Source organism: Erpetoichthys calabaricus, chromosome 3 (assembly GCF_900747795.2).
Source record: "Erpetoichthys calabaricus chromosome 3, fErpCal1.3, whole genome shotgun sequence".
Taxonomy (NCBI): Eukaryota; Metazoa; Chordata; class Cladistia; order Polypteriformes; family Polypteridae; genus Erpetoichthys; species Erpetoichthys calabaricus.
In genome coordinates, this window is record NC_041396.2 from 188,659,847 (window position 1) to 188,685,625 (window position 25,779).

The following is a 25,779-nucleotide window of genomic DNA, read 5'->3' on the forward strand; positions in this document are numbered from 1 at the left end:
AGTTCTCTCGTGAACAGCGCACAGACATACAGATGTTTTATATATATATATATATATATATATATATATATATCTTGATTAGAGCTGCTGGTTAACTGTGTATGCTGCATCTCTGTTTGCTACTCATCTGTACAAAACTACAAGTAATGTACATTCATTATATATTGTTACTAACCCTCCTCTTTTCAATTTTTCTTCTTTGTATTCTGTTGTGACTCTTGGTGCCACAGCACTACTACCCATGGAAAGGTCATCTGAGATACTGAGGGTCTAGGATCATTGAATGGAAAGATTAGACTAGATGGCCCAGCACATACTGTTTAATGGCCAGCTGGCTAGGTCTCTAAGACTGTGGCTGAGTTTGACTTTGACTTTCTCTGTTATAGGTGTCTTTGGACCCCTGCCAAAGATTATTTTCTAAAGGGATGCTGCTGACTGGTTTTTATTTTCTTCTCTTCTGTTCTCCATTCTGTCAAGTGGCCATAGTCTATAGTTCAACAATGGACAGATACTGTTCGGTTCCATTTATGTTAAACTGTTTCAAACTGTTTTGTTTTCCTGCCTGTTTAAACAAATCTGTCTTTATGTGTACTGATTATTTAACCAGTAATTTGCAAAATTTATATTTCTTCTTTACCCGAAAACTTCCTCTGCATCTGTACTCAGGGAAGAGGGCTTTACAAAAATGAAATGAATCATATTGAACTGAATTCTGGTTGGCTTATTTTTAGCAAAAAGTGATGCCTGCAGTAAATGGATCAGGAGAATAAGATGGAGCTGCTGCAGCAAAAACTTCAGTTTTGTTTGTGTTTTTTTTTAAATCTGTTTTTATATTGGGCCCTGCCAAATGAGGGAGGTACTGTAAAAAAGGATCCAAATCTTTTCAGACATAGGTTGCAAAGTAATTTCTTTGACATGGATGTTGATTAGGCACAACTGCATAGGACAATACTGACCTGTCCTGATTTGGGATGGTATAATGCTTTTTTCTTGTGGACAGTGAATCTACAGTGAAGTTTATGGTTACATTTGTCTGAATATACAGTATGTACATTAAAATCTGATCTATATGCTGTATTACATGGTATCACATTGTACAGCACCCTGCCCAGGGTTTGTTCCTGCCTTGCGCCCTGTGTTGACTGGGATTGGCTCCAACAGACCCCTGTGACCCTTAGGATATGGCGGGTTGGACAATGACTGACTGACTGACTAACTGACATTGTACAGCAGGTTTGATTTTTTTCTAAGACATGTCATTAAGTGTAACCCTGAACCCTGTATCTCACAATTCATTTCTTAAAATTTGTTAACCCTATGACCCTAAAGAAAATAACAATTAATAAATGTAGGTTATTCTTGAGTCATTTGAAGTCATTGTACTTTAGTGGTCAGTTAGTGGATTTTTGGTATTATAAACTGTCCTTGGCTCCAAATAAGGAATTTTGTGGCCAAGTGAGGTTTAAAGGATCATAGCCAATACTGCACCTGGAAGATGAACTTCTGTCAAGGAAGAAAAAATGGCCAAAGGAATGCCTTAGTTTTTTGATGTCTTTGGATCTGACTATTTCATTTGGATTGGCAAATCCCACTAGGGTTCATTTCTATATTATAAGCAAATGAAGGCATAAAAATAAGGCTTCATTTTAACTACAAATTATTGAATTCTTGTCTACTTCAATAAGTTCTTGGGATATCTTAAAATATATTAAAGTTACCACTATAGTTGAAAGTTCCCTTTTTCAAACCAAAATCCCCAAAATTGTCACTTAAATATTTATCTTAGTCTGTTTGTTACAATATAAAGAACTAAATACTTGTGGAATGTGTATGAGCTCTTTGATTGTCACATTTGCAATCCAGAGTCTGCATACACATTTTCAGTCTGATAGTAAGACATTACACTGTTACATTTACATCTAAACAGACTCCCTGAGATATTTTATTCAAGAGAAGAAGTGAATGAAATATAAAAAATAAAAACAAGTTACCTGGACTCTCATTTGAAGCCAGCTGTCTACATAAAATAAGAACTCAACATTTACTATAACCAGTATAGATATGCAAAATGTGTATCTCAAACATTTTCTGAGATATCAGCAATATTTTAAATTATGGCAAAATACAATAGCACATATTCACAGAACCTTAATTCATAAATAAAGAATGCACTAAACTTACAATTAAAAAGTATAGTTTCAAATTAGGCCAACTGAAAGAAACAAGTTTTAATCTTACTTACTTTTTAACTCCTCCCTCTTCGTTTAGTATTGTTCGTTTATCATTATCCACAGTGAGATTTATAAGGACCCCGCAAGCAGAAAAACAAACATCCTGATTCTTTGAGTCAAGTAGTGCAATCATGAACTTATACACTGAAAAACATGAATTAGACATACGATAATTAGACAGGTACTGGAACATATTAAACAGAACAGTTTGGACTAAAGGTTCTCAAAAGAGGGGTTGCAGTCCACTGGGGGATCTCAGTAAACTTTCAAGGGCAGCCACAAAATTAAGAAAAATGAATTCTCAAATAAGTAAAATCAAGCTATATCAGGGTTGTTAAACTTATCTTTTTAAAGTGGACTGCTTCATCATTATTCAAAATACTCTAGCATCTTGGCCAGGATGCAGCTTGTTGGCTATGAGACACTTCGATCTGGTAAGGGAGACATACAGCACCATAGAGAACTGCCTATAATGTAAATCAGGGAAATATGCAAAAGACTGACAATGAGAGGAAAAATTGGGAGGCAGTATGATCGGGTGAAATAAAAACAAAGGACTGGGCTGAAGTGGGAGACTTTTCTTTTGGAAGAGTTGACAGGTGTGGTGTTGAGCACGTCAGCCAGATTAAAATGGCGTGCAAACCAGGTGATTGTTGTCTGAAGAGGAAAGGATGGCAAGGTCATCATTGCACTGGGTGATGATGCAAAAACCATGGCAAGTTTAAAATTGGAAAGTGAAAAGGGATGGTGGAGGTGTGACCTGGGGCTGGACACCAGGCAAATGACAATAAGTAGAGGAGCAAGCTACAAATCAAACAGAAAGTTCTGAATGGTGCATTGTTAGGTAAGGTATCCCTCTGGGCCAGAACAGTGAGGGTGTTATAGTTAGCTGTGAATAGTCCAGTTCCTTTTGTTATTACCTTATACTCTGTACTCTGCAAATGTTACATAAGCTACTTTTAACTTCTTCCTTTCTCTGTGGTGCCTATTTCCTAAACTAAGTACTGGGTTGCTAGAATATATGACATACATCATACAATGACTATTAGTTTTCTCAAAGACACCCTTTAATATTTCATATATTGTACACCACAGCTATAGTAATAACCTTTAGTTACAATGGGAATGGGCTGCTTGCAATGGTGCAAATAATTTAAAACATGATACTTAAGCCAAGTGGAGAGTGAGCAGCTTTTGTTGTTATCAAAACTATCTGCAGTAACAAATTTTGCAATTTAAACACTGCAGGCTATTACTTATCCCTAAAAACTGCCTACTCATTTTATATTATGATTAAGATATTTATGAACTAGTAAAATCATTTTTAATTAATAAAAAAGACACAGTCTGTTTGCGAAATGGCTTTTAAATTGTATCATATTCTTTAAAATGTAAGCAATGTAATAACACTAGCAGCAGTTGCTTTTGATAATAAATGAAGGTTCAAAATCAAGCATCTTTATCACAACAGCAGCAATGTACAGGAGGGGAAATATCATGTAGGGAGACTCACACATATTCACGTGGTTCACTGGGGTCCCATGTAACAATAAATGTTGAAAACCACAGGACTAGACCATAAAAATTGTTATACTAAGGTATTGTTCATAGACTACATCTCAGCATTTAACACAATTGTACTTGCAAATTTGATCACTGACCTCATACATTTAGGACTTAGTGCCACTTCTTCTGCAAACAGATTTGGACTTACTAATAAAAACATCTGATCATGTATGGACTGGCAGCATCACATCTTCCATGCCAACCCTCAACAAAGGCACTAACGCTAGGCAATATGGCAAAAAAATTAAAACCTTGATTTTCTTAAATTTATGGACATATTCAAGATTTATTTAAATATTTCAACACAGAAATCACATTTAATTATTTTTGAGAAAAAAAACCAGAAAATGAGAAGTTTATCCACATTTTTCAAACTACAAAAAGCAACAAAAAAATAAGTCCTTTATAATACTAGACCATACACATACAGTACCTTGCAAAAGTACTCATCCCCCTCAGTGCTTGTCCTGTTTTTCCAAATTACATACTGGATTTTTAGGAGGATGAACACCATCTGATTTACACAAAATATTTTTATTGTGACACAAAAAATAAGTAACACAAAAAAACTGAAATCAAGAGTGTGCCTAGGCATTCACCACTCCAAAATCCATACTTTGCAGAGCCACCTTTTGCTAAAATTACAACTGCAAGTCTCTTGGGGAAGCTAGCTTAGCATATCTAGCCACTGGGATTTTCACCCATTCCACAATGCAAACAAGGTGTGTTGTGTTGGTATTTTTCAAGTCAAGTCATGCCACAGATTTTTAATTGGATTGAGGTCTGGGCTTTGACTAGACCATTCCAAAACATTTAAATGTTTCCCTTTAAACCACTTCAGTGTAGCTTTAGCAGTATATCAATGGTTATTGCCCTACTGGAAGGTAAACCTTCATCCCAGCCTCAAATCTCTGGCAGACTGAAACAGGTTTTCCTCAAGAAATTGCACAGCATTCAGTGCTATCTATCGTTCCTTCAATCCTGTCCAGTTTTCGTGTACCTGCCAATAAACAAACATTCCCACAGCATGATGCTGCAACCATGATGCTTCCTTGTGGGAATGGTGCTCTCGGAGTGATGGGAAGCGTTAGGTTTGCGTCATACATGGTGTTTCCCATGATGACCAAAAAGTTCAACTTTGGTCTCATCTGATCACAGAACCTTCTGCTATGTGTTTGTGGAGACAACCACATGCGGTTGTGGAAACTCCAAAAGTGTTTTCTTGTTTTTTTTTTCTTTAGGCAGTGACTTTTTTCTGGCCACTATTCCATAAACCCATGCTCTGTGAAGGGTACGGCTTAAAGTGGTCCTCTGGGTTATCCTTGGTGTCTTTGTTGCATCTCAAATTAATGCCATCCTTGCCTGTTCGGTGACTTTTGGTGGGTAGCGAGTGGCCTTCTCTTGTCAGGTTTGTAGTGGTGCCATATTCTTTCCATTTTGTAATAATGGATTTAATGGTGCTCTGTGGGATATTCAAAGTATGGGATATTTTTATAACCCAACCCTGATCTATACTTCTTCACAACTTTGTCTCTGGCCTGTTTGGAATATTCATTGGTTTTCATATTGCTTGTGGTGTTGCAGAATCAGGGACCTTTCACAACAGGTCTATTTATACAGACATCATGTGACAGATCATGTGACACTTTGATTGCACAGAGGTGGATGCTAGTTAACTAATTATGTGACTTCAGAAGTTAATTGGTTGGACTAGATCTTATTTACTGATTTCACAGCAAAAGGAATGAATACATATGCATTCACAACTTTTCAGTTTTTACTTTTTTATATACATAAAAGGTATTTTATTTTCATTCCACTTCAACAAATCAGACTATATTGTTAGGTCTATTACATAAAATCCAAATGAAAATCCATTTTAATACCAGATTGTAATGTGACAAAACAGGACAAACACCACAGAGGATCAATAATTTCACAAGGCACTGTATTTTTTATTATTAATGAGGCGAAGTGCAAAATAAGAAAACCTCTATCTTCTTATTTTGTGTTTTACAACTTTAAAACAACTTTCTTGAATTGTAATAGTTCTTTATTAGTTTCTTGAGAGAAAGACGAGCCTGTCTAAGGTTTCAGGCTCAAGCATATCCTTTGGCATATTACAATATTTCCACCCACACAGAAGACTCTCTCAGAAGGGGCACTGGTTGCAGGAATACAGAGATTTTTCTATGCAAAAATTGACTCTTCATTTCAGTGTTTAGTGTGCATGTGTGTGCTAGTATTACTACTCATTTTATCTACATCTTGTCGAGCCGACAACATCTACAGCCGACAGGAACTTCTCAAGATTGGAGTGTGCAGCGAGGGGAGTGTTTCACAAGAGTGTCTCTGCTCCCACGACATTCTGGCAGACATAGCGAGGAGTCCCGGCTCTCCATGGATTATCATCACCGCGGGCAGGCAACGGAGGTGGTGTAGACAGCGAAAACAAAAGCGAGGCTGCAGGGCTGGCACGTTAGCGAGGTTACATAGGCAGCCTGTTAAACCACCGCTCCCCAGTGTTTTTCTCACCAATACCAGATCTCTCATCAACAAAATCAATGAACTGAGGCTACAGGTGACAACAACTAACATCGGAAAGAACAGTTGCGTTCTGTTGATCACAGAATCCTGGCTTTATTCATTGATCCCAGACTCTGCTATCCAGCTAACATGCTACACTGCACAACACCATGACAGGACCAGTGACTCCAGTAAGAGCAGAGGAGGGGGGCTGTGTGTGTACGTACATAACAACTGGTGTACAATGCTCCCCGAACTTGGAGTATGTGACTGTTAGATGCAGACCCATATGTCTCCCAAGAAAGTTTACTGTGGTCATGATTACCGCTGTTTACATAGCACCCGATGCTAATACAAACTGGGCTATCGAACTGTTACACCACAGTATAAGCAGTCAGCTGACTAAGCACTCTGATGCAGTGTATATTGTTGCTGGGGACTTTAACTATGTGGATTTAAAACCTGTGCTCCCTAAATTCCATCAGCACGTCAAGTGTGCCACCAGAGGAGCTAACACTTTGGATAAAGTCTACACAAACATTAAACAGGGCTACACCACTACCTCACCTGGGCCACTCTGACCACATGTCACTGTTTATAATTCCGGCATACATCCCACTCAGGAAAACTGTCCCTAACAGCACAAGGACAGTTAAAACTTGGCCAGATGGAGCCTCTCAGCATCTGCAGGACTGTTTCAGTAGGACCAACTGATAGATAGATAGATAGATAGATAGATAGATAGATAGATAGATAGATAGATAGATAGATAGATAGATAGATAGATAGATAGATAGATAGATACTTTATTAATCCCAAGGGGAAATTCACAAACTGGGACATCTTTGAACACCCAGACCTTGAAGTGTTTACTGAGAGTACTGTGCTATATTAAGAACTGCACAGGCATTGTCACTGTGGATAAACATATCCAGGTCTACCTCAATCAGAAGCCCTGGATGACCAGGGAAGTCCGGAGGCTGCTGAAAAAGAGGAACACTGCCTTCAAGTCTGGTGACAAGCTCCTCTACAGCACAGCCCGTGCCAGCCTAAAGAGGGGTATCCGAGAGGCCAAGTTAGATTATAAAAGGAAGGTCGAGGAACACCTGGACAGCAACAATGGTAGGCAAATGTGGATGGGTGTCCAGCATATGACCAACTACAGGACCACTCCCGGAGCTGTGGGAGGTGATTTATCGCTGGCTGAGGAACTGAACCATTACTTTGCCCGGTTTGAAGTGGATCCACCAGAGACAGCCAGACCCCATCCAGAAACCAACAACAGCCCCATCTTCACAGTGGGGGAGCACAAGGTGAGACGCACGCTGCGAGCTGTCAACCCACGGAAGGCAGCTGGACCTGACGGCATCTCAGGACGCATGCTGAAAGACTGTGCAGACCAACTGGCTGAGGTCTTCACCAGAATATTCAACCAGTCTCTGTCTCAGTCCACTGTGCCATCCTGCCTGAAATCCTCTGTCATAGTGCCTCTGGCCCAGAAACAGACCATCACCAGTCTTAATGACTACAGGCCAGTTGCACTGACCCCTGTGGTTATGAAGTGCTTCGAGAAGCTCATCAGGAATCACATCATGTCATTCATTCCTCCCATGCTTGATCCGTACCAGTTTGCCTACAGAGCAAACAGGTCTACTGAGGACACTGTGGCCACTGTTCTTCATGCTGTTCTGTCCCATCTGGAGCAGCAGGGGAGCTACGCACAGCTGCTCTTCATAGACTTCAGCTCTGCCTTTAATACCATCTTACCCCACAGACTGGTGACGAAACTGACAGACATAGGACTTCCACACTCCACCTGCCTTTGGATCAAGGACTTTCTGAGTGATGCACTCAGAGGATTAGAGTGGGCCCCTACTTCTCCACACCCATCAGTCTCAGCACTGGCTCCCCACAGGGCTGTGTGCTGAGCTCCCTGCTCTATACCCTGTTCACCCACGATTGCATTCCTGCCCACCACAGTAACACAATTGTTAAGTTTGCTGATGATACCACGGTAGTAGGGCTCATTTCTCGGGGGGATGAGTGTGCCTACAGGGATGATGTGGATCGGCTGACAACGTGATGTAGGAATAACAACTTGCTACTAAATATAACCAAGACCAAGGAGCTCATCGTGGACTTCAGGAAGAAGGCAGACAACATCCAGCCACTCATCATCAATGGGGAATGTGTGGAGAGGGTCTCAGACTTCCGCTTCTTGGGAGGTACCATTAGGGAGGACTTCACTTGGGGAACACACACTGCTGAGGTAGTGAAGAAGGCCCAAAAGATTCTCTACTTCCTGAGGGTTCTCAGGAAGAACAACATCCCTGAGAAACTGCTGGTGTCCTTTTACCACTGCACAGTAGAGAGCATCCTGGCTTACTGTCTTTGTGCGTGGTTCTCCAGCTGCACAGTAGCACAGAGGAAAAAGCTCCACAGGGTCATTAAGGTCACCCAGTGGATAATCGGCTGTCCTGTCCTCTCCCCTCACTAGAATAACTACATAGTTCCTGTTGTCTCAGGAATGTCAAGAAAATTCTTCAGGACCCATCACACCGAGGACATGCATTGTTGAATGCCTGCCTTCAGGCAGATGTTTCAGATCCATAAAGACTAAGACAAATAGGCTGAGAAACAGTTTCTATCCTTCAGCCATCACCATGCTGAATGCTGCTAAGTGGTCAATCTGACCAAGTGAACCTTCATGTTTACAATATAATTCACTCTCATGTTTACAATACAGCCCTAAGTCAACATTGGCTATGGGACAAGTGCAATATGACGTATGAATGAATGGATAATTTTAGTTTTAACTTGAGTAACTGTGTTTTGTTTTTTTTGTTTTTTTTTATTATATTTTTGCATTGGAAAATTGCACCTAAATTTCATTGTACAATGTCTCACTGCTACAATGACAATAAAGATTTTGATTGATTTGATTGATTGATACATGATTTCACTTTGACCAAAATTTGGATTAAATTATGCTATGGAGAGGGTGTACTGCTCTGCATTTCTTGGAGTGACTATCACAGATGAATTGAAGTAGACAGATGTTTTCATCTGCTCTCACTAATTGCTATAGGTGCACAGTAGAGTCTACCCTCACTGAATGCATCACACTTTGGCATGGCACCAGCTCAACTAAAGATAGCTTGTCTAAGCAACTGAGTGAAGATCTGAAAATTAAACTAACTGATTGATGCATACAAAGTAGGGGACAAAATATCAAAAGAATGTTACACATTTTTGCAAACAAATACTGGTAAATGCATTTTTTTGAGTCTTTTGTTGGTATTGTATTATTTTTACTGTTATAATATGCAAGTAAAAATTTCATTGTACTATGTACAGTCGGCACTATGTAGACATGAAAGTAAAGTTGAACTTGAATATAACCTATACCTTCAGATAATTCTGCACCAGAAAGACTAATGACAAATTAATTTTATTATACTATATATAATGTCAATAAACTAAACTGAACTGAATTATTTTTTTTATCAAAGTGTCAATATTAATACAGTATGTCTAATCTTAAATTGTGCACTACAAATTTACAATTGCCATATAACACAAGTTCACAATATATTGTACAGTATAAATTGTTAGAATGGCAATATAAAAGCTAAAGTAAAACCTACCTTTTTTTTCTACTATGAAGTCACGGATTTCTTTGTACTGAGAAAGATTGCCAAACACTCTAGCAGCTTCTAATATTCCTTCCATGTTGTTCTTCATCAGCAAATGAAGCAGTACTGCAAGATTGGAAAAGAATACAGGTTTACCTAAATACGTTATCTCTGAATTCTGCTAGGGCTTTATGATCTTCAGTTGAGTTAACTTTAAAACAAAAAAAAAAAGACTGATGACTACCTCACTCCACCATAGTTGGACTCAAAAATGTTAACTTGATTGCTCAAAACTCTCAAAGAGGTTTTTATTGTAACCAATTTCCTAATTAGAAGCCAATCTTTGCATTAAATGAAATGTGTCATTCAATTATACAGTTACCTCTGTTTTCTGTCTATAGGGTGAAAAAATTAGAACAAATTATGTTTTGATCTATATAAATAAAATGTTCTCCATCTGAATTTTGAATTTTGTGGCTTCATTTGATGTTATTTATCCATTTTGCACACTAAGTACCTCAGTTCAACCCGCACAGCTCATTTTATCTGTTTGTTCACCAATCATGCATTGCTGTTGGTCCAACAGAAAATATGGCAATATGACATTTCAGAAATTCCATAAGGGAAAAGGGTTGTAATTGGCAGACTACCTAGTAAAAATGCATTATTTCAAACAAGCCGAGTTCATCTTAATGTAATTTTGCATGTAGAGTAACGCTAAACAAACATAAAATCCAGACTACATGATGATTCAAAAATCACATTTTCCCTTTCTGGAAAAAGATCTCACTCTATTACTGGAAGAAAGACAAGCCTACAATGTGGTGATGTGACTTTTTGAACCTCTCATAGGCAACAGGAGAAATATTACAGCGAACAATATCTTCATATCACTTTCCATTGCAAAATAGCTACCTGCTAAAAAGATAATCCTGCTCCCACCATTTTGTAAACAAAGAAAAAGACAGAAATGCCACGCACATGTGAAAGTCAACATGAGAGATGGTCATAGTGATGACCAAAAATAAAGTGCAGAGGCAATGACAAGAGGAAAGTGCATAGAAAACAAATGTTACCAATGTTTGCATGGGAACTGCTCACTCCAAAAAACAGTGCGGACTGCTGATGTTGATTTTTTTATAACCAGTTAATCAGGCTGCCAGCTGTTTAAATATATATTCTGTGAAATATTTAAGCATAACTGCATTTTTTAAAAATTATTTATACACAAAAATAGTGTGTTATTGTGTTGATTGTGTTGATTAGGGTGATTGTCAATTATCAGCCTGCAGGTGAAGTTGTTAAGGATAATAAGGGCGGAAACACTTAAGTGTGGCGACAGGTAAAGTGAGTAGGGCAGTTGTTCAGATCGAGTTGATGGTGTAGACGGCAATCACAGATGAAAAGTGTGAGGTGGGTGTGATCATGGTGTGTAAGGACTGTGACCAAAAGAGAAGGAAAGAGAGTTTTTAACAAGACCAAAATTGTGAACAGCAGGAGAGCAAGTGGGGGGGTCAGGCAACAAGTACCCACTGGGATGTGCAGAGCCCTACCTGGAATATGACAAGCAGGATGTGAGACAGAACTGACCATCAAGAATTGGTGATGATTGTGGATGGCTGCTAGGAATACTTATTAGAAGTACAGTGTGGGGAGGTTAGGTGGCTATGAACTCTGCAGCCACAGAAGAGAGGCAACAAAGACTGCTGGAAATACCTCTATGGTTCATGGGTGTGCCGGGGTAGGAGCTTATGCAAAGACGACTAGAGCATTGAAAGTCAGCTGATATTACAGAATGATGATCTCTGATGTAGGTTACCAAAAGCCTTTGATTGGGCAGGTGTTTTACATATAACAAACACCACATTAGCTGGTGTGACTGACTGTGGTTGTGGGTGTTTTGATAAACAATAAATTCTGAATTGCTTCTGTTTTATCTATGGGCATCTGCATTCAACATGTTTTCAATAAATTTACAAGAGTTGCAGTGAAAGGCCTTGAATTATTATTTTGTCTATCAATTTAAAGCATTCAAGGCTATGTTTTAATGCATTGTCTTTTGTCACATTACAGAACATCTTGTGCAAATTATGTTCTCAACGACTGTAATATCATTGGCTGTTAGCTACCTGAACACTTTCATTGATTTTTCAAATTGTGTGTCAAGTTGAACTCAAGACTAGTGATAAGTGAACCTCGAAGTGTTTGCTTCACAGTATGTTCGACAAAATAATGGATATTTTCAGGAATTTCACCAAACTCCAAAAATGCAATAAAATTAAGGGTCAGGGGGGCTGAATTAGTTTTGATAGATTATAATGTTGCAATGGTCTTTCAAGTGACCCCAAGAGCTAGGGAAGTGTCAACTATGCTGGACCGATTATTGTGGCCAAAAATGTGATCTGTGCAGTGAGGCAGCGGAGCTAACCACTGCACCACCATGTCTCAAACAACACATGATGCAGGCAGAATGCAAACCACAAACTAAATACAACAAACGGCCACAACCTAGCTATTAGCAACTGAAGTATAGATCATTCAAGTCCGTCTGGGAGAACACCGAACACAGCTGTTAATGGGTTAGGAGGAATTGTGATATCAAGGCTGTCTGAAAGGCACTTAAAAATTTTGGTCCAAAATGATGTTAGTTTGGTGCAGGCCCAGAACATGTGACCCAGTGAGGCAGGAGCTTGGTTGCAGCGTTCGCAGGTTGAATCTTGCCCTGGAAACATTTTGGACAGTTTTAAGCGAGACAGATGAGCTCGATATATAATAACCTGGAGGAAATTAAAGGTGGTGCAAGAAAAAGTGACACAATGGTTTTACACCAAGGATTGAAGTGCAAAATTAAGGGCAGCAGCATTCATTTTATATGCAAAATGAAAGAACTCTCATACATTAAAAGTATTGTCAGCCTCTTCAAAATGGGAACTGGCATAGAGGCATTTTATGTTAAGAAAAAACAATCTATCCTTATTTTTAATTTATTTCTTTTTTTTATTAGCAATGGCATAGCATAAGTAGTGGTAACTTCCTCAATAGTTGTACCTCTGAAGAAAGTGTAGCTACAGCCTGTACATGATTATAAATTACACAGGTTGATTCTTTAACAAAGTGTCGACTGAAGCAACATAAAACCAAGTGGAAAGATCTGAAACTGAATTTTTCCTTCAAATAATATAGGAGTGTGTAACATAAATTATTATATTTTCTAAATCCCAATTTGTATATGACAGCTCTATGTATAATAAAATTGAACCCAAAATAACCATTCATGAACATGAAGATCAAAAATATGTCTTTTTCTCTGCCATCTTCCTTGTTTCCTTGGCGAAAAAAACTCTTCTTATGCATTTTCACTACTATATGCTCTTGCTGTCTTTTGTATAAGAACAACATTCCATTTACTTACTGCGTAACTGCAGTTCCAACAACCTTATGGTTTTGGAACTTTTTGTATTGTAGGCCCAGCACCTGTTTGAATTTTCTGCCACCTGACATTTGAGTCCAGTAGTCATCGTGCATTTATAAGTAGATACAAAGTACGAGTACCTATGGTTGTGGTATTGGGTCAACAGAAGAATCAACAACCATTATCGTTCCGTCCCTAGGTGTCACTGAATAACAATTATTTACTATATTCAGTAAGACAACTGATTGAAACACATTTGTTGATGAACAGCCAGCCTCTTTAGCAATGACCTTTTGTGTCTTGCCCTCCTTGTGCAAGGTGTCAATGGTCGTCTTTTGGACAACTGTCAAGTCAGCAGTCTTCCTCATGATTGTGTAGCCTACAGAACTAGACTGAGAGACCATTTAAAGGCTTTTGCAGGTGTTTTGAGTTAATTAGCTGATTAGAGTGTGGCACCAGGTGTCTTCAATATTGAACCTTTTCACAATATTCTAATTTTCCGAGATACTGAATTTGGGACTTTCATTAGTTGTCAGTTATAATCATCAACATTAAAAGAAATGAACATTTGAAATACATCAATCTGTGTGTAATGAATGAATCTAATATACAAGTTTCACTTTTTGAATGGAATTACTGAAATAAATCAACTTTGTCAAGATATTCTAATTTTATGACCAGCACCTGTAAAAGTATTTAAATAGTGCAAAATATACAGCTAAACAGATGCATAATTGATGTGGTAGGCCAGATGAAAAAATAAGTTCACAAAAAGCAGGTCTAAAATGAAAGACAGAAAATGTTATAACAGCTGCAAACACAGTGGAAGCTTTTCACAGAGTAAAAGTAACAAAATAAGAATTTTTCAAGATTTTGCTAGATATGTTCTTTATGATCAATATATACAAATTTGTTTCCTTTTTATGAAAATAACATATCTTAGATTTGGCCAAATTAATGTATTAGCTGTGTCACGGACAGACAAGACCCTTGCCCAGCCAGGATGTGATTAAAGTGGAAAGACCAGGGGAAAGAACATATTTAGGCCATTACCTCCCCCGGGTCACTAGATGACAGCCCCCCTGGGTTGCACCAGGGCCTTGGACTCCCACAGGGCTCATTGGTAGTTGGAGTTTGGAGCAACCCTTTTGGGTTCTGTTGGCACCGTCAGGGGATGCTGCAGGAAGGGCTGAGCCCTTTGTTGTAGCACTTCTGCCACACACCGGAAGTGCTGCATGAAGAACCCTGAATATATCCAGAGAGTAACAAATGCTACAGATGATGAGTTTACTGTTAAAAAAATGGCTTTGTGTTCTAACTGCAACCAATGACATGCAGGTTTTTAGTGTTAGCATTATAAAATGTAGTTTAGTAGGCAAAGTACTACAAATGTTAGCACTACTTCAAAGACTCCTTTGCCAAATGCTATGTTCACATTTAACTTAAGCATCTGAGTTCATTTTGATTTTCACAATCAAGAAACAACTTACCATTAAACATGTAATTTGCAACCATTCTAGTCAGGATAATATGTCACCCTTGGATCCCTGGCAATTCCTTTCCTTAATATTTAAATGAAATGTTTTAAACAGAAAAGTATCCATTACAACTGAACACACTCTCTCCCATCCCTTTTGATGTAGTGGTTACACAGTAGGTGACCCAATTAAATAACAGTTAGCAACAGACAAATCACTTTTTAGAAGCCAAGTTTTTAACATGAGGATGGAGAATGAAGTGACTGAAATAAAACAGCACCTATCAATCAGCAGAAGAAACAAAAAACACGAAATGAAACTTTACCTTAGACCTCAAACCAAAAAACGATGTACTGTATATATAAGACAAGAAAAAAATATAGTACAATACATTTCATAACTTAGAGTGCATTTTATTTTTTTGTTGTGCATAGTCCTTGTGTACTCTTCAGTTGGCCATACATTGACCTTCTATTAAATAGAGAATCATCCATAGTGCATACTTGATTTTTAGAGCATTGGAAATCATCGCTAGATTTACATCACATTTCTGACAGTGGTTAAACATACAGTGTACAGTTTATTCCAGAACTGTTTTTAGGGTAAAATAAATTATTGTTATGAATGATGGTAATGGCAATATTTGTTATTAAATATTAGTGGAAATTTATACAGTTGCACAAAAAACACCAATGCATAAGCACATTGCAACTTCTATTACACACTTTCATAAAGGGTGTTCTAAGCAAAGTTTTTTTTGGAATAATTAATCTAGTATTATATTGAAGAACTTACACTCTGCAATATGAAGATAATTTTTTCTGATTTGAGAGTCACATTCTCCATAATATGACAAGTTGTTGATAGTTGCTGCAGCATTGATCACTAGCTCCTCACATTCATCAATTGATTTGTATTCTGTATCAAGATAATTAAAATATACAATGGAAGGAAATCAAAAAATATTTATCAAACAAAATATTCAACCATACTGCATTAGTCTCAGGAATTATTATTAAACTGATAAAAACGGTCAATGCTAATGTCATTGAGAAAAAAAACAAAAAACTGTCAAATGTTAAGTTTCCAGACTATGTTAAAGTGTCTACATCATTTTGCTTAGTTTTCAGTGTACTAAAAAATAGACTGTTTTTAACACTGGAATTTGCTGGAAATATCATATGAGCCATTTAGGAATGACAGACATTTTTATACACAGGCTTCCTCGTTTCAGGGACTCAACAATATTTGGACAAACTAACATAATCATAAATATAATGATCATTTTCAATATTTGGTTGAAATTTCTTTACAGTCAATGCCTGCCTGAAGTCTAGAACCCATGGCAATCTCCAAATACTGGGTTTTAACCCTAGTGATGCTTTGCCAGGCCTTTACTCCAGCTGTTGTCAGGTGCTTCTTGTTTGTTGGACTTTCTGCCATCAGTTTTGTCTCCAGCAAGTGAAATGCATGTCCAATTGGGTTGACATCAGTTGACTGACTTGGCCTTTGAAGAATCTTACACTACTTTGTATGAAAAGCACTTGGTTTGCTTTTGCGCTATGTTTTGTCTCAATGTCTATCTGTACTGTGAAGAATTGTCCTCTCAATTTTGCAGTATTTGGCTGAATCTCAGCAGTTAGTATAGCCCCATACACAAGTCAAGTCAACACTTCAGTCACATAATGATTGCTTTATTTCAAATCCATTATGGTGGAATACAGAAACAAAATTATGAAAATTGTGTCACTGTCGAAATACTTCATGGATCTGACAGTATATATTAGATTCTATTCCCAATTTCAAGAGAAAGAAAATGTGACAGGTGATAAGACTCATTAGCCTGTCACAGGGAGGTTAGGAGCATGTGGTGATAGCGTGTTGCCGCACCCACCACACAACGAACAATGTTAGAAAAGTCACTGCTGACAATATTTTCACAACATTATGCAGAGCAAATAAGCTACTTGCTCAAAAAATGAGCCTGCTCTGTACAAATTGTAAACAAAATGAGGCAGGACCTGTCAGCCCGCTGTGTAAGAACGCAAAAGATGGTCAAGGAGACAGACACTAATAAGGTGAAGTGTCAGTGAGAGAACTAACACAACAAAACAACAGTGAATACAGTGACCCATTTTTGATGCGCAAGCCACCCAGACTGCAAAAATGATAGCAGACTAGTGATGTGGGCAGTATTATACTCAGTTCTTCATGCTGCCTGCCAAATACCTACATAATCTGTGAAATATGTAAGTAATGCTGTAAACTTATAAATTATTTACTGTACATAAAATATATTATTTTGACTTAATATATTTTATGCTGATAGCTGATTTAAAAATAATTTTCCTTTTCACGATTAAATACTGAAGTGGTTTTATGCCAAGTCAGAGAGTAACTCTGGAAAGTCGCTTATGTCACAGCATCCCTTCAGTTATTCTTGCTCTGGAATGAAGCAGTGCAACACTGGAAAATGCAAACACAATAAAACTAAAAAGAGAGTAAAGTGGTGCCACAACAATGTGTATCTACTTCATTATTATTAGTAGTATTACTTTATATGTCCAGCTGATTGAAATGTGTTTTTGCTTTTCTCTCATAAGTACACAGGACTACATTTTTGGCACAATTTAAGCGCTGCTGCCTTGCATTAAGGAGCCCACGGTTTGGTCCCAGAAGGCTCCCACAACCCTTTTTGGTACCAGCTGGGTTTGAACAATGACTTATCAATGGCTGTTTTATTGGCACAGCTTAGCGATTAGCTAAACAAACCAACTTGATGGACTGAATGGTCTCCTCTCATTTGTCAGGTTTCTTATGTTTTTATAGTATAACATGCACTTACCTTACACTAAATAACTAAAAACACTAATATTTATATGATTTTATGTGATTCAAATTATTTTAATATTGCTTATATATTTTTGGCTTCTCTGTCATCTGTCAGTTTCTGCAATCTTTCTGCAAGCTTCAAAGATATTCCCATTTAATTGTGCAAGGCTAACTGATGTCATGAATGTTAAATTTGTGAATGTCGTGAGGTGACTGTATATGTCAAGAAATTATTTATTTTTACATTCACTCCTGCTCTATTTGGTTATCTGTAACTATTTAGGGCAGGGCAGTAGGGATGAGATATTAGGATGCCGAGATGAGGGGCGACTTGGCATAACCTTGACAGTTATAGTGCTGAAAAAATGCATGGTGGTTCTAGTGTTAAAGCAAACTATCAATATTATACATTTACCAAAATATTTTGTTTTTATTATTATATATAAAGATTATCATATATTAGAATTCATTTTGAGCTGATTTCTAATACATTTATTAACATATTTTGATTTTGTACATTTTCCAATAACTTAATACAGACACCTGTACAAGGTGTCTCATTTTTTACATTTACCTTTATAAGATAAACCAAATTAAATAATATGACATATAATAAAATAGGATTGATAAAATTATTAAATAACCTACAAAAGCAAGTACATCTAAATTTAAAATGACTAAAACCAGTGTACTGTAGTGCTTTAGAAAAACAACTGTATATCTGTCATTCAGTTTATTGAGCATCAAATGATGACAATAAACAGAGAGAATATGAAGCTGATTGTAGCTGAATAAAAGGCATGTCACATTCACATCTCCATTTTAGTTACGTAAGTTGATATCACAAGCTAGAAATCACAAAACATCTTTTTAATATAATTTCATTTCATATTTAAACATAAAAAAGGATTACATTATTTATTGTTAGGAAATAAGTCAAAAGAAGGACTCCAAAACCTACGGAAAATCATAAATAAATTTAATTAAAAAACTGGTTTACAACATACCTAGGATGTGAATCAGCAGCTCCACACATGTTGAGTTAACAGCAAGAGTTCTTCCCACTGTTGGGTGAATAGATAAGTTTGCTAAAACTCTAATTAATTTTATGAGCACATCTTCAATTTCTGAGGGGTGTTTTTGGCCACAGAATGGTTTTTCACCAGTGGCACAAGGGACTTGGGAATTTAAATCCATTTTATAGTAAGTGTAGAAAAGTTCAAGAAGCGTGTCAATGCTAGCTTCTTGTTTAAAAAACTGCTCCCGAGCATCATTGTTTTTAGAGGTCAAGTTCCCAAGAGTAAAAACTATGCGAACCACAAGATCCTACAACAAAAGAAAAAGAAAATTACCTTAATTGTGGATTTTTTTTAATCATCACATTAATTCACATGTACCAATTAAGTCAAAAAGTTCAGCCCTATTAAATATCCATTTTTAAACACACTTAATCCTGCTCAGAGTTGCTGGAGTTGGAGAGTAAAGCCAGTCTCACTAAATGACTTTTCCAGCAATTTTCAGTCAAAGCCTTCATTTGCATAATCTTAGCAAGTTGAAGACAGTCATGGCACACTACCATGATCAACAGCCATTTAGTTGAATATCACCAATGACTAATAGCATTCAGCAACTCGCCCCAACAAATTCAAATAGGTTTTCTTTTGTTTTAAGGCAAAAGGGAAAGCTTAGCATATGCGAGAGTTGACAAATAGGGAGCAGTTAGCTGGAAGTAAAATGCTTACAAGGGGGCTGCTAAAAAATGAGAATGAGTGTTTTGAACCACCCAAACAGAAGAGAGTCTTGTCTCTTCAATTTATCAATTGCCTCTCCAATTTGTCAGGCTACAAAAGAATGGAAAAAGGATAAAAACGGGCCAGAATTGTGGCTGAACTTATCATAATTGCAAAACATTTATATAGCTGCTGGTGCTGTCAGGCAGCAAATTGAGTTGCTGTAAAAATTCTGCGAGTTGCGAGGCCGTCTTGTAATCTGTCATTCCCTGTATTTCTTAGTTGTGTAATTTGACATTCTCAAGGCAACAAAATGTAGCAACAGCAGTCGCTAAGTTTGACTTACTCTATATTTAAAAATCACATAAAGTATCACTGGCTTAGCATGATGGGATATGATGCAGGACTGGAGCTAACCCTGGATGGGGCACAAGTTCATCCCAAGTACAGTGGAACCTTGGGTCACGAACGTCTCGGAACATATACAAATCAGGTTACAACCAAAGAGTTCACCAAACTTTTGCATCTGTTCACGACCACACACTCGGGTGACAAACAAGCCTGTTTCCCTTCCGGTTTGTACGCGCCGATGATTTCCACACGTGTTCAGTCTCTCCCTGTGCATTCGCTGTGAACTCTTTGTGCTCTGTTTCATTTCTCTTCCTGTTTGTACACGCCGGTGATTTACGCACGTGTTCAGTCTCTCCCTGTACAGTACATTGTTCTCGGTCAGACGTGCATCGCGCAGAGGGACTTTACCTCAAAACTGTAATCTCCTCTCCACCCAGTTCCTCCTCACTTCCTTCATGCCAGAACTCGACTCATGCAAGGTTAGTTTTCTTGGTTGTTTATGGTTAGTTTTTGTATAAATTATCCATCCATCCATTTTCCAACCCGCTGAATCCGAACACAGGGTCACGGGGGTCTGCTGGAGCCAATCCCAGCCAACACAGGGCACAAGGCAGGAAACAATCCCGGGCAGGGTGCCAACCCACCGCAGGACACACACAAACACACCCACACACCAACCACACACTAGGGCCAATTTAGAATCGCCAATCCACCTAACCTGCATGTCTTTGGAATGTGGGAGGAAACCGGAGCGCCCGGAGGAAACCCACGCATACACGGGGAGAACATGCAAACTCCACGCAGGGAGGACCTGGGAATCGAACCCAGGTCTCCAGATCTCCCAACTGCGAGGCAGCAGCGCTACCCACTGCGCCACCGTGCCGCCCTGTATAAATTATGGATTTTTCAAATATTCATTTTTTTCCCTGTGCTTAAAACTCATTAAAAAAAGTGTTTACAGTCAGCGGTTTGTAAGGCTATAGTGTGAACTCTTGCAATGTTAGTTTTCTTGGTTGTTTATGGTTAGTTTTTGTATAAACTACGGATTTTTCAAATGTTAATTTTTTTCCCTGTGCTTAAATCTCATTTAAAAAAAGTGTTTACAGTGAGCGGTTCGTAAGGCTATAGCGTGAACTCTTGCAATGTTAGTTTTCTCTGTTCAAGGTTTTCTCAGTGTTATTCAATGTTTTTACATTTAGTTTACTATTACACTGTGCATTCTATGGTATAATTAACTATTTTTGTGCTTAAAAATCTTTAAAAAAAATATTTACATACAGTTCGTACGGTCTGGAATGGATTCATTGTATTTACATACAATCCTATGGGAGAAATTACTTCGGGTCAAGACCAAATTGGGTTGCGACCACAGTTTTGGAACGAATTACGGTCGTGACTCGAGGTTCGACTGTACTTTAAAATATACTGTTCCAAAATTCACCTAAATAATGTATCCATCTATAGTATATTTATTAAAAGTATCAGATATTAACTTTTTTTATAAAAAGACATTATTGAACTCTGAATGGGACTTTAGTGCACATCATACACAAGATGATCATCCAAATAGAGCAAAACACAGGAATATCAATACTAAGAAAAGCCCATAAAAATATAAATGAGCTGGTAATGCATAGCAAATCACTGACCATAACAGCTGATAAACAACACGGCACAGACAGCTAGAAGATAAAATATACAGAGACAGCTAATGTAAAACCCACTAGAGAAACTTTATGTTTCTGACAGAGCCTTACGAACAGAATGGAAAAGGGAACTGGAACAAATATGAAAATATACATCAGCATTATCAGACATGAGAGCCTGAGGAACACTTTATGCGATTGTGCGGGACTATTACAAGAAAGGAATTGGGTGTGACACTGCTGCTAACATTTACTCCATCTATGTCCTTAGAGTGGTGGAAAAAAAAGCCACAGAACCATTAAAATTTCCTCCCTTAAAGACAAAGTCCCGTCTCTTCCAGGGATCACAACATAAATCACGTTCACCAGTCTCAAGTTCTTTAATGGCATTTCCCAGGGCAATCCCCCAAATTTCTTTTCTTGTTTAGAGAAAGCCAAGCTTCAGTCCAAATGAGTTATAGGCTTAGGTGAATAACTGATTATTTAATAAAAGAACAAGAAACTAATCAGATTGCCCCACAAATACAGAAAACAATTTCCAATATAAAAAATACATTTTCTAAAGTAAAAAGGAAAACAAGCAAATTAATTACAACACTACTGTTTGTGAGATTTATCCTATGTTACTGATTCGTCTTGCACATCTATTGTGTTGTTGTTTTTTGTGCTTTATTTTACAGTTACCATTTTGTTGCAAGCCGCTGGTGAAGTTAGTTGACTTAATTTACTGTATTATAACCATTTACAGTCTCTGTTATATAAAATGTGTTACTATTTCTTTTGCTGTTAAAAACTGAACACACAGCAGCTGCACAATATTATGTAACAGTATTTTTCAAGTTGAACTTATTACTTCACAATCACGGTATACAGTGCATCCGGAGAGTATTCACAGCACATCACCTTTTCCACATTTTGTTATGTTACAGCCTTATTCCAAAATGGATTAAATTCATTTTTTTCCTCAGAATTCTACACACAACACCCCATAATAACAATGTGAAAAAAGTTTACTTGAGGTTTTTGCAAATTTATTAAAAATAAAAAAACTGAGAAATCCCATGTACATAAGTATTCACAACCTTTGCTCAATACTTTGTCGATGAACCTTTGGCAGCAATTACAGCCTCAAGTCTTTTTGAATATGATGCCACAAGCTTGGCACACCTATCCTTGGCCAGTTTCGCCCATTCCTCTTTGCAGCACCTCTCAAGTTCCATCAGGTTGGATGGGAAGCGTCGGTGCACAGCCATTTTAAGATCTCTCCAGAGGTGTTCAATCGGATTCAAGTCTGGGCTTTGGCTGGGCCACTCAAGGACATTCACAAAGTTGTCCTGAAGCCACTCCTTTGATATCTTGGCTGTGTGCTTAGGGTTGTTATCCTGCTGAAAGATGAACCGAAGCCCCAGTCTGAGGTCAAGAGCACTCTGGAGCAGGTTTCCATCCAGGATGTCTCTGTACATTGCTGCAGTCATCTTTCCCTTTATCCTAACTAGTCCCCCAGTCCCTGCCGCTGAAAAACATCCACACAGCATGATGCTGCCACCACCATGCTTCACTGTAGGGATGGTATTGGCCTGGTAATGAGCGGTGCCTGGTTTCCTCCAAACGTGACACCTGGCATTCACACCAAAGAGTTCAATCTTTGTCTCATCAGACCAGAGAATTTTCTTTTTCATGGTCTGAGAGTCCTTCAGGTGCCTTTTGGCAAACTCCAGGCGGGCTGCCATGTGCCTTTTACTAAGGAGAGGATTCCGTCTGGCCACTCTACCATACAGGCCTGATTGGTGGATTGCTGCAGAGATGGTTGTCCTTCTGGAAGGTTCTCCTCTCTCCACAGAGGACCTCTGGAGCTCTGATAGAGTGACCATGGGGTTTTTGGTCACCTCCCTGACTAAAGTCCTTCTCCCCAGATAGCTCAGTTTAGAAGGCCGGTCAGCTCTAGGAAGAGTCCTGGTGGTTTCAAACTTCTTTCACTTACGGATGATGGAGGCCACTGTGCTCATTGGGACCTTCAAAGCAGCAGAAATTTTTCTGTAACCTTCCCCAGATTTGTGCCTCGAGACAATCCTGTCTCGGAGGTCTACAGACAATTCCTTTGACTTCATGCTTGGTTTGTGCTCTGAAATGAACTGTCAACTGTGGGACCTTATATAGACAGGTGTGTGCCTTTCTAGATCATGTCCAATCAACTGAATTTACCACAGGTGGACTCCAATTAAACTGCAGAAACATCTTAAGGATGATCTGGGGAAATAGGATGCACCTGAGCTCAATTTTGAGCTTCATGGCAAAGGCTGTGAATACTTATGTACATGTGCTTTCTCAATTTTTTTATTTTTAATAAATTTGCAAAAACCTCAAGTTAACTTTTTTCACATTGTCATTATGGGGTGTTGTGTGTAGAATTCTGAGGAAAAAAATTAATTTAATCCATTTTGGCATAAGACTGTAACATAACAAAACGTGGAAAAAGTGATGCGCTGTGAATACTTTCCGGATGCAGTGTACATTAGTTTACCTCATGAAATTTAGTTCTAAGTTGAAGCATACTTTATAAATTGGAAAAAAAAAAACAAGCTTACTCTTGTGCTCTATAATGGAGCTATTGGGGCTGGTGTCCCAGTGTGAAGAAATGCCTTAAAAGTTACTGAATACATCCAATTTTCAAGCCAAAAATATTGCTGAGCATTGCTCCATGTCTTGAGATAACACACACATTGCAAACACTGTATCCATGTCATTTTAAGAAGAAAAAAAGTAAAACATAAACCATTATTGTGAGACTCGGTCATTTTAAAAGAAGACTGGGTGTGTGCTTTACTTCACCACTCATCTTCCTCTACAGCACCATTCAGCCCAAGGGGCACATATCTACCTCAGAAAGACATTGCCAAGCACTGTTATTGACATTGAATGTTGATGTCCAAATGAGAATTGCTGTCTCAGTTTTTTCAGATGACTAGGCTTTAACAACTGACAAAAAGTTACACATTCACTTATATTTTTTCACTATACAGAAGCTTATTACATTATTTTGTAAAGATACTGTCTGCTGCCTTTGGATTGATAATGTGAGTGCCTACCTTGTTGAGAGAGAATATTGAAAAAGCAGGAACAAACCCTGGACAGGTTGACAGTCCATCGCAGAGTGAACACGAACACACACACACACACACACACACACAAACAAACACACACACACTAGGACCACTTTAAGAATGCCAATCCACTCAACCTGTGTTTAGGAGCACACAGGGAGAATATGCAAGCTCCACAAAGGTAACACCTGGAATACGAACCAGAGTCTCCTTCACTGTGAGACAGCAGTGGTACCACTGCAGCACTTAGTCATTCAATTGGAATAATAATTTTAATATTTTAATTTCTGTCCTCAATATCTGGCATCCATTAGTATAGTTGCATATTTATTTCCACGATAATAATAATAATAATCTATCCATCCATCTTCCTAACCCATTTATCCAGAGCAGAGTTGTGGGGTTGCTGGAACCTTTCCCACAACTCATAGGGTGCAAGGAAGGAACAACACCTGGATAATAATAACGCTCTAATGTTCTAATAATAACAACAACATCATCTTCATCATGATTGTTGTCCTCAGTATGTACTATCCATTAATCTATTCATATATTTCCTTCTGTCACAGGCACTATAATAGTAATAATAATCCATACATTTTTCTAACTTACAGGGTCACAGGGCAGCTGGAGCTGGGTGTCCAAGAGGGAGCTACATCAGAGGGATGCTTCCACCCAGTGGATTGGGGGAACATATGGCTCTGGGAGGCAGACATCCCCCGTCTGTTTATCATGTCGACCAGGAAACTGAACAGGAGCCACTATCTATCCCAGTAGGATCATCAGTCCATCCAAGATATCAATCACAATATACATACATACATTTATACAATGTATATACACAACCATACTTTTGCTATATACTCATGTCTTTTCTATGAATTAAAATGCCAAGTGTCATAATCACATGCTTAAAAGAGTAAAAATGTTATCAGTCTTATTTCACTAAAGTAAGATGTATCCTTCTTATGGTAGATACATTTAAATATTAAAAATCCACCTAGGCCTCTCCAGGAATCTCCACCTTATCATGGTGGAGAGGTTTGTGTGCCCCTGAGACCCTAGAAGCTATGTTGTCTGGAGAAGAAGCTCATTGTATAGCCTCCCAAGGCTAAAGGGATCAGACAAAGAATGATTCATAGTTCCTAATGATGTGGAATCACAGGAGTATCGCCCAGTATGGGTTTACCGGATGTCTGCACCTGGAGCCATGCCTTGAAGGAGTGACCCCTCCCCAGGTAAGTGTGGCTGGGGAAAGAGAGATATGGGTC

The 25,779-nt window shown here is 38.2% G+C and overlaps 1 protein-coding gene across 3 annotated transcripts in view; it reads right to left on the reverse strand.

The window, feature by feature from the left end:
- armc2 (armadillo repeat containing 2) overlaps positions 1–25,779 on the reverse strand; it is a 222,293-nt gene that overhangs the window by 18,267 nt on the left and 178,247 nt on the right. For all 3 annotated transcript variants that reach the window (XM_028797612.2, XM_051925611.1, XM_028797613.2), the window contains exons 15-18: positions 18,688–19,006; positions 15,644–15,766; positions 9,971–10,084; positions 2,243–2,375 (exon numbers count right to left, since the gene is read on the reverse strand). In XM_028797612.2, the coding sequence (XP_028653445.1) occupies positions 2,243–2,375; positions 9,971–10,084; positions 15,644–15,766; positions 18,688–19,006 (689 nt within the window). The remainder of the gene's footprint in view (positions 1–2,242; positions 2,376–9,970; positions 10,085–15,643; positions 15,767–18,687; positions 19,007–25,779) is intronic.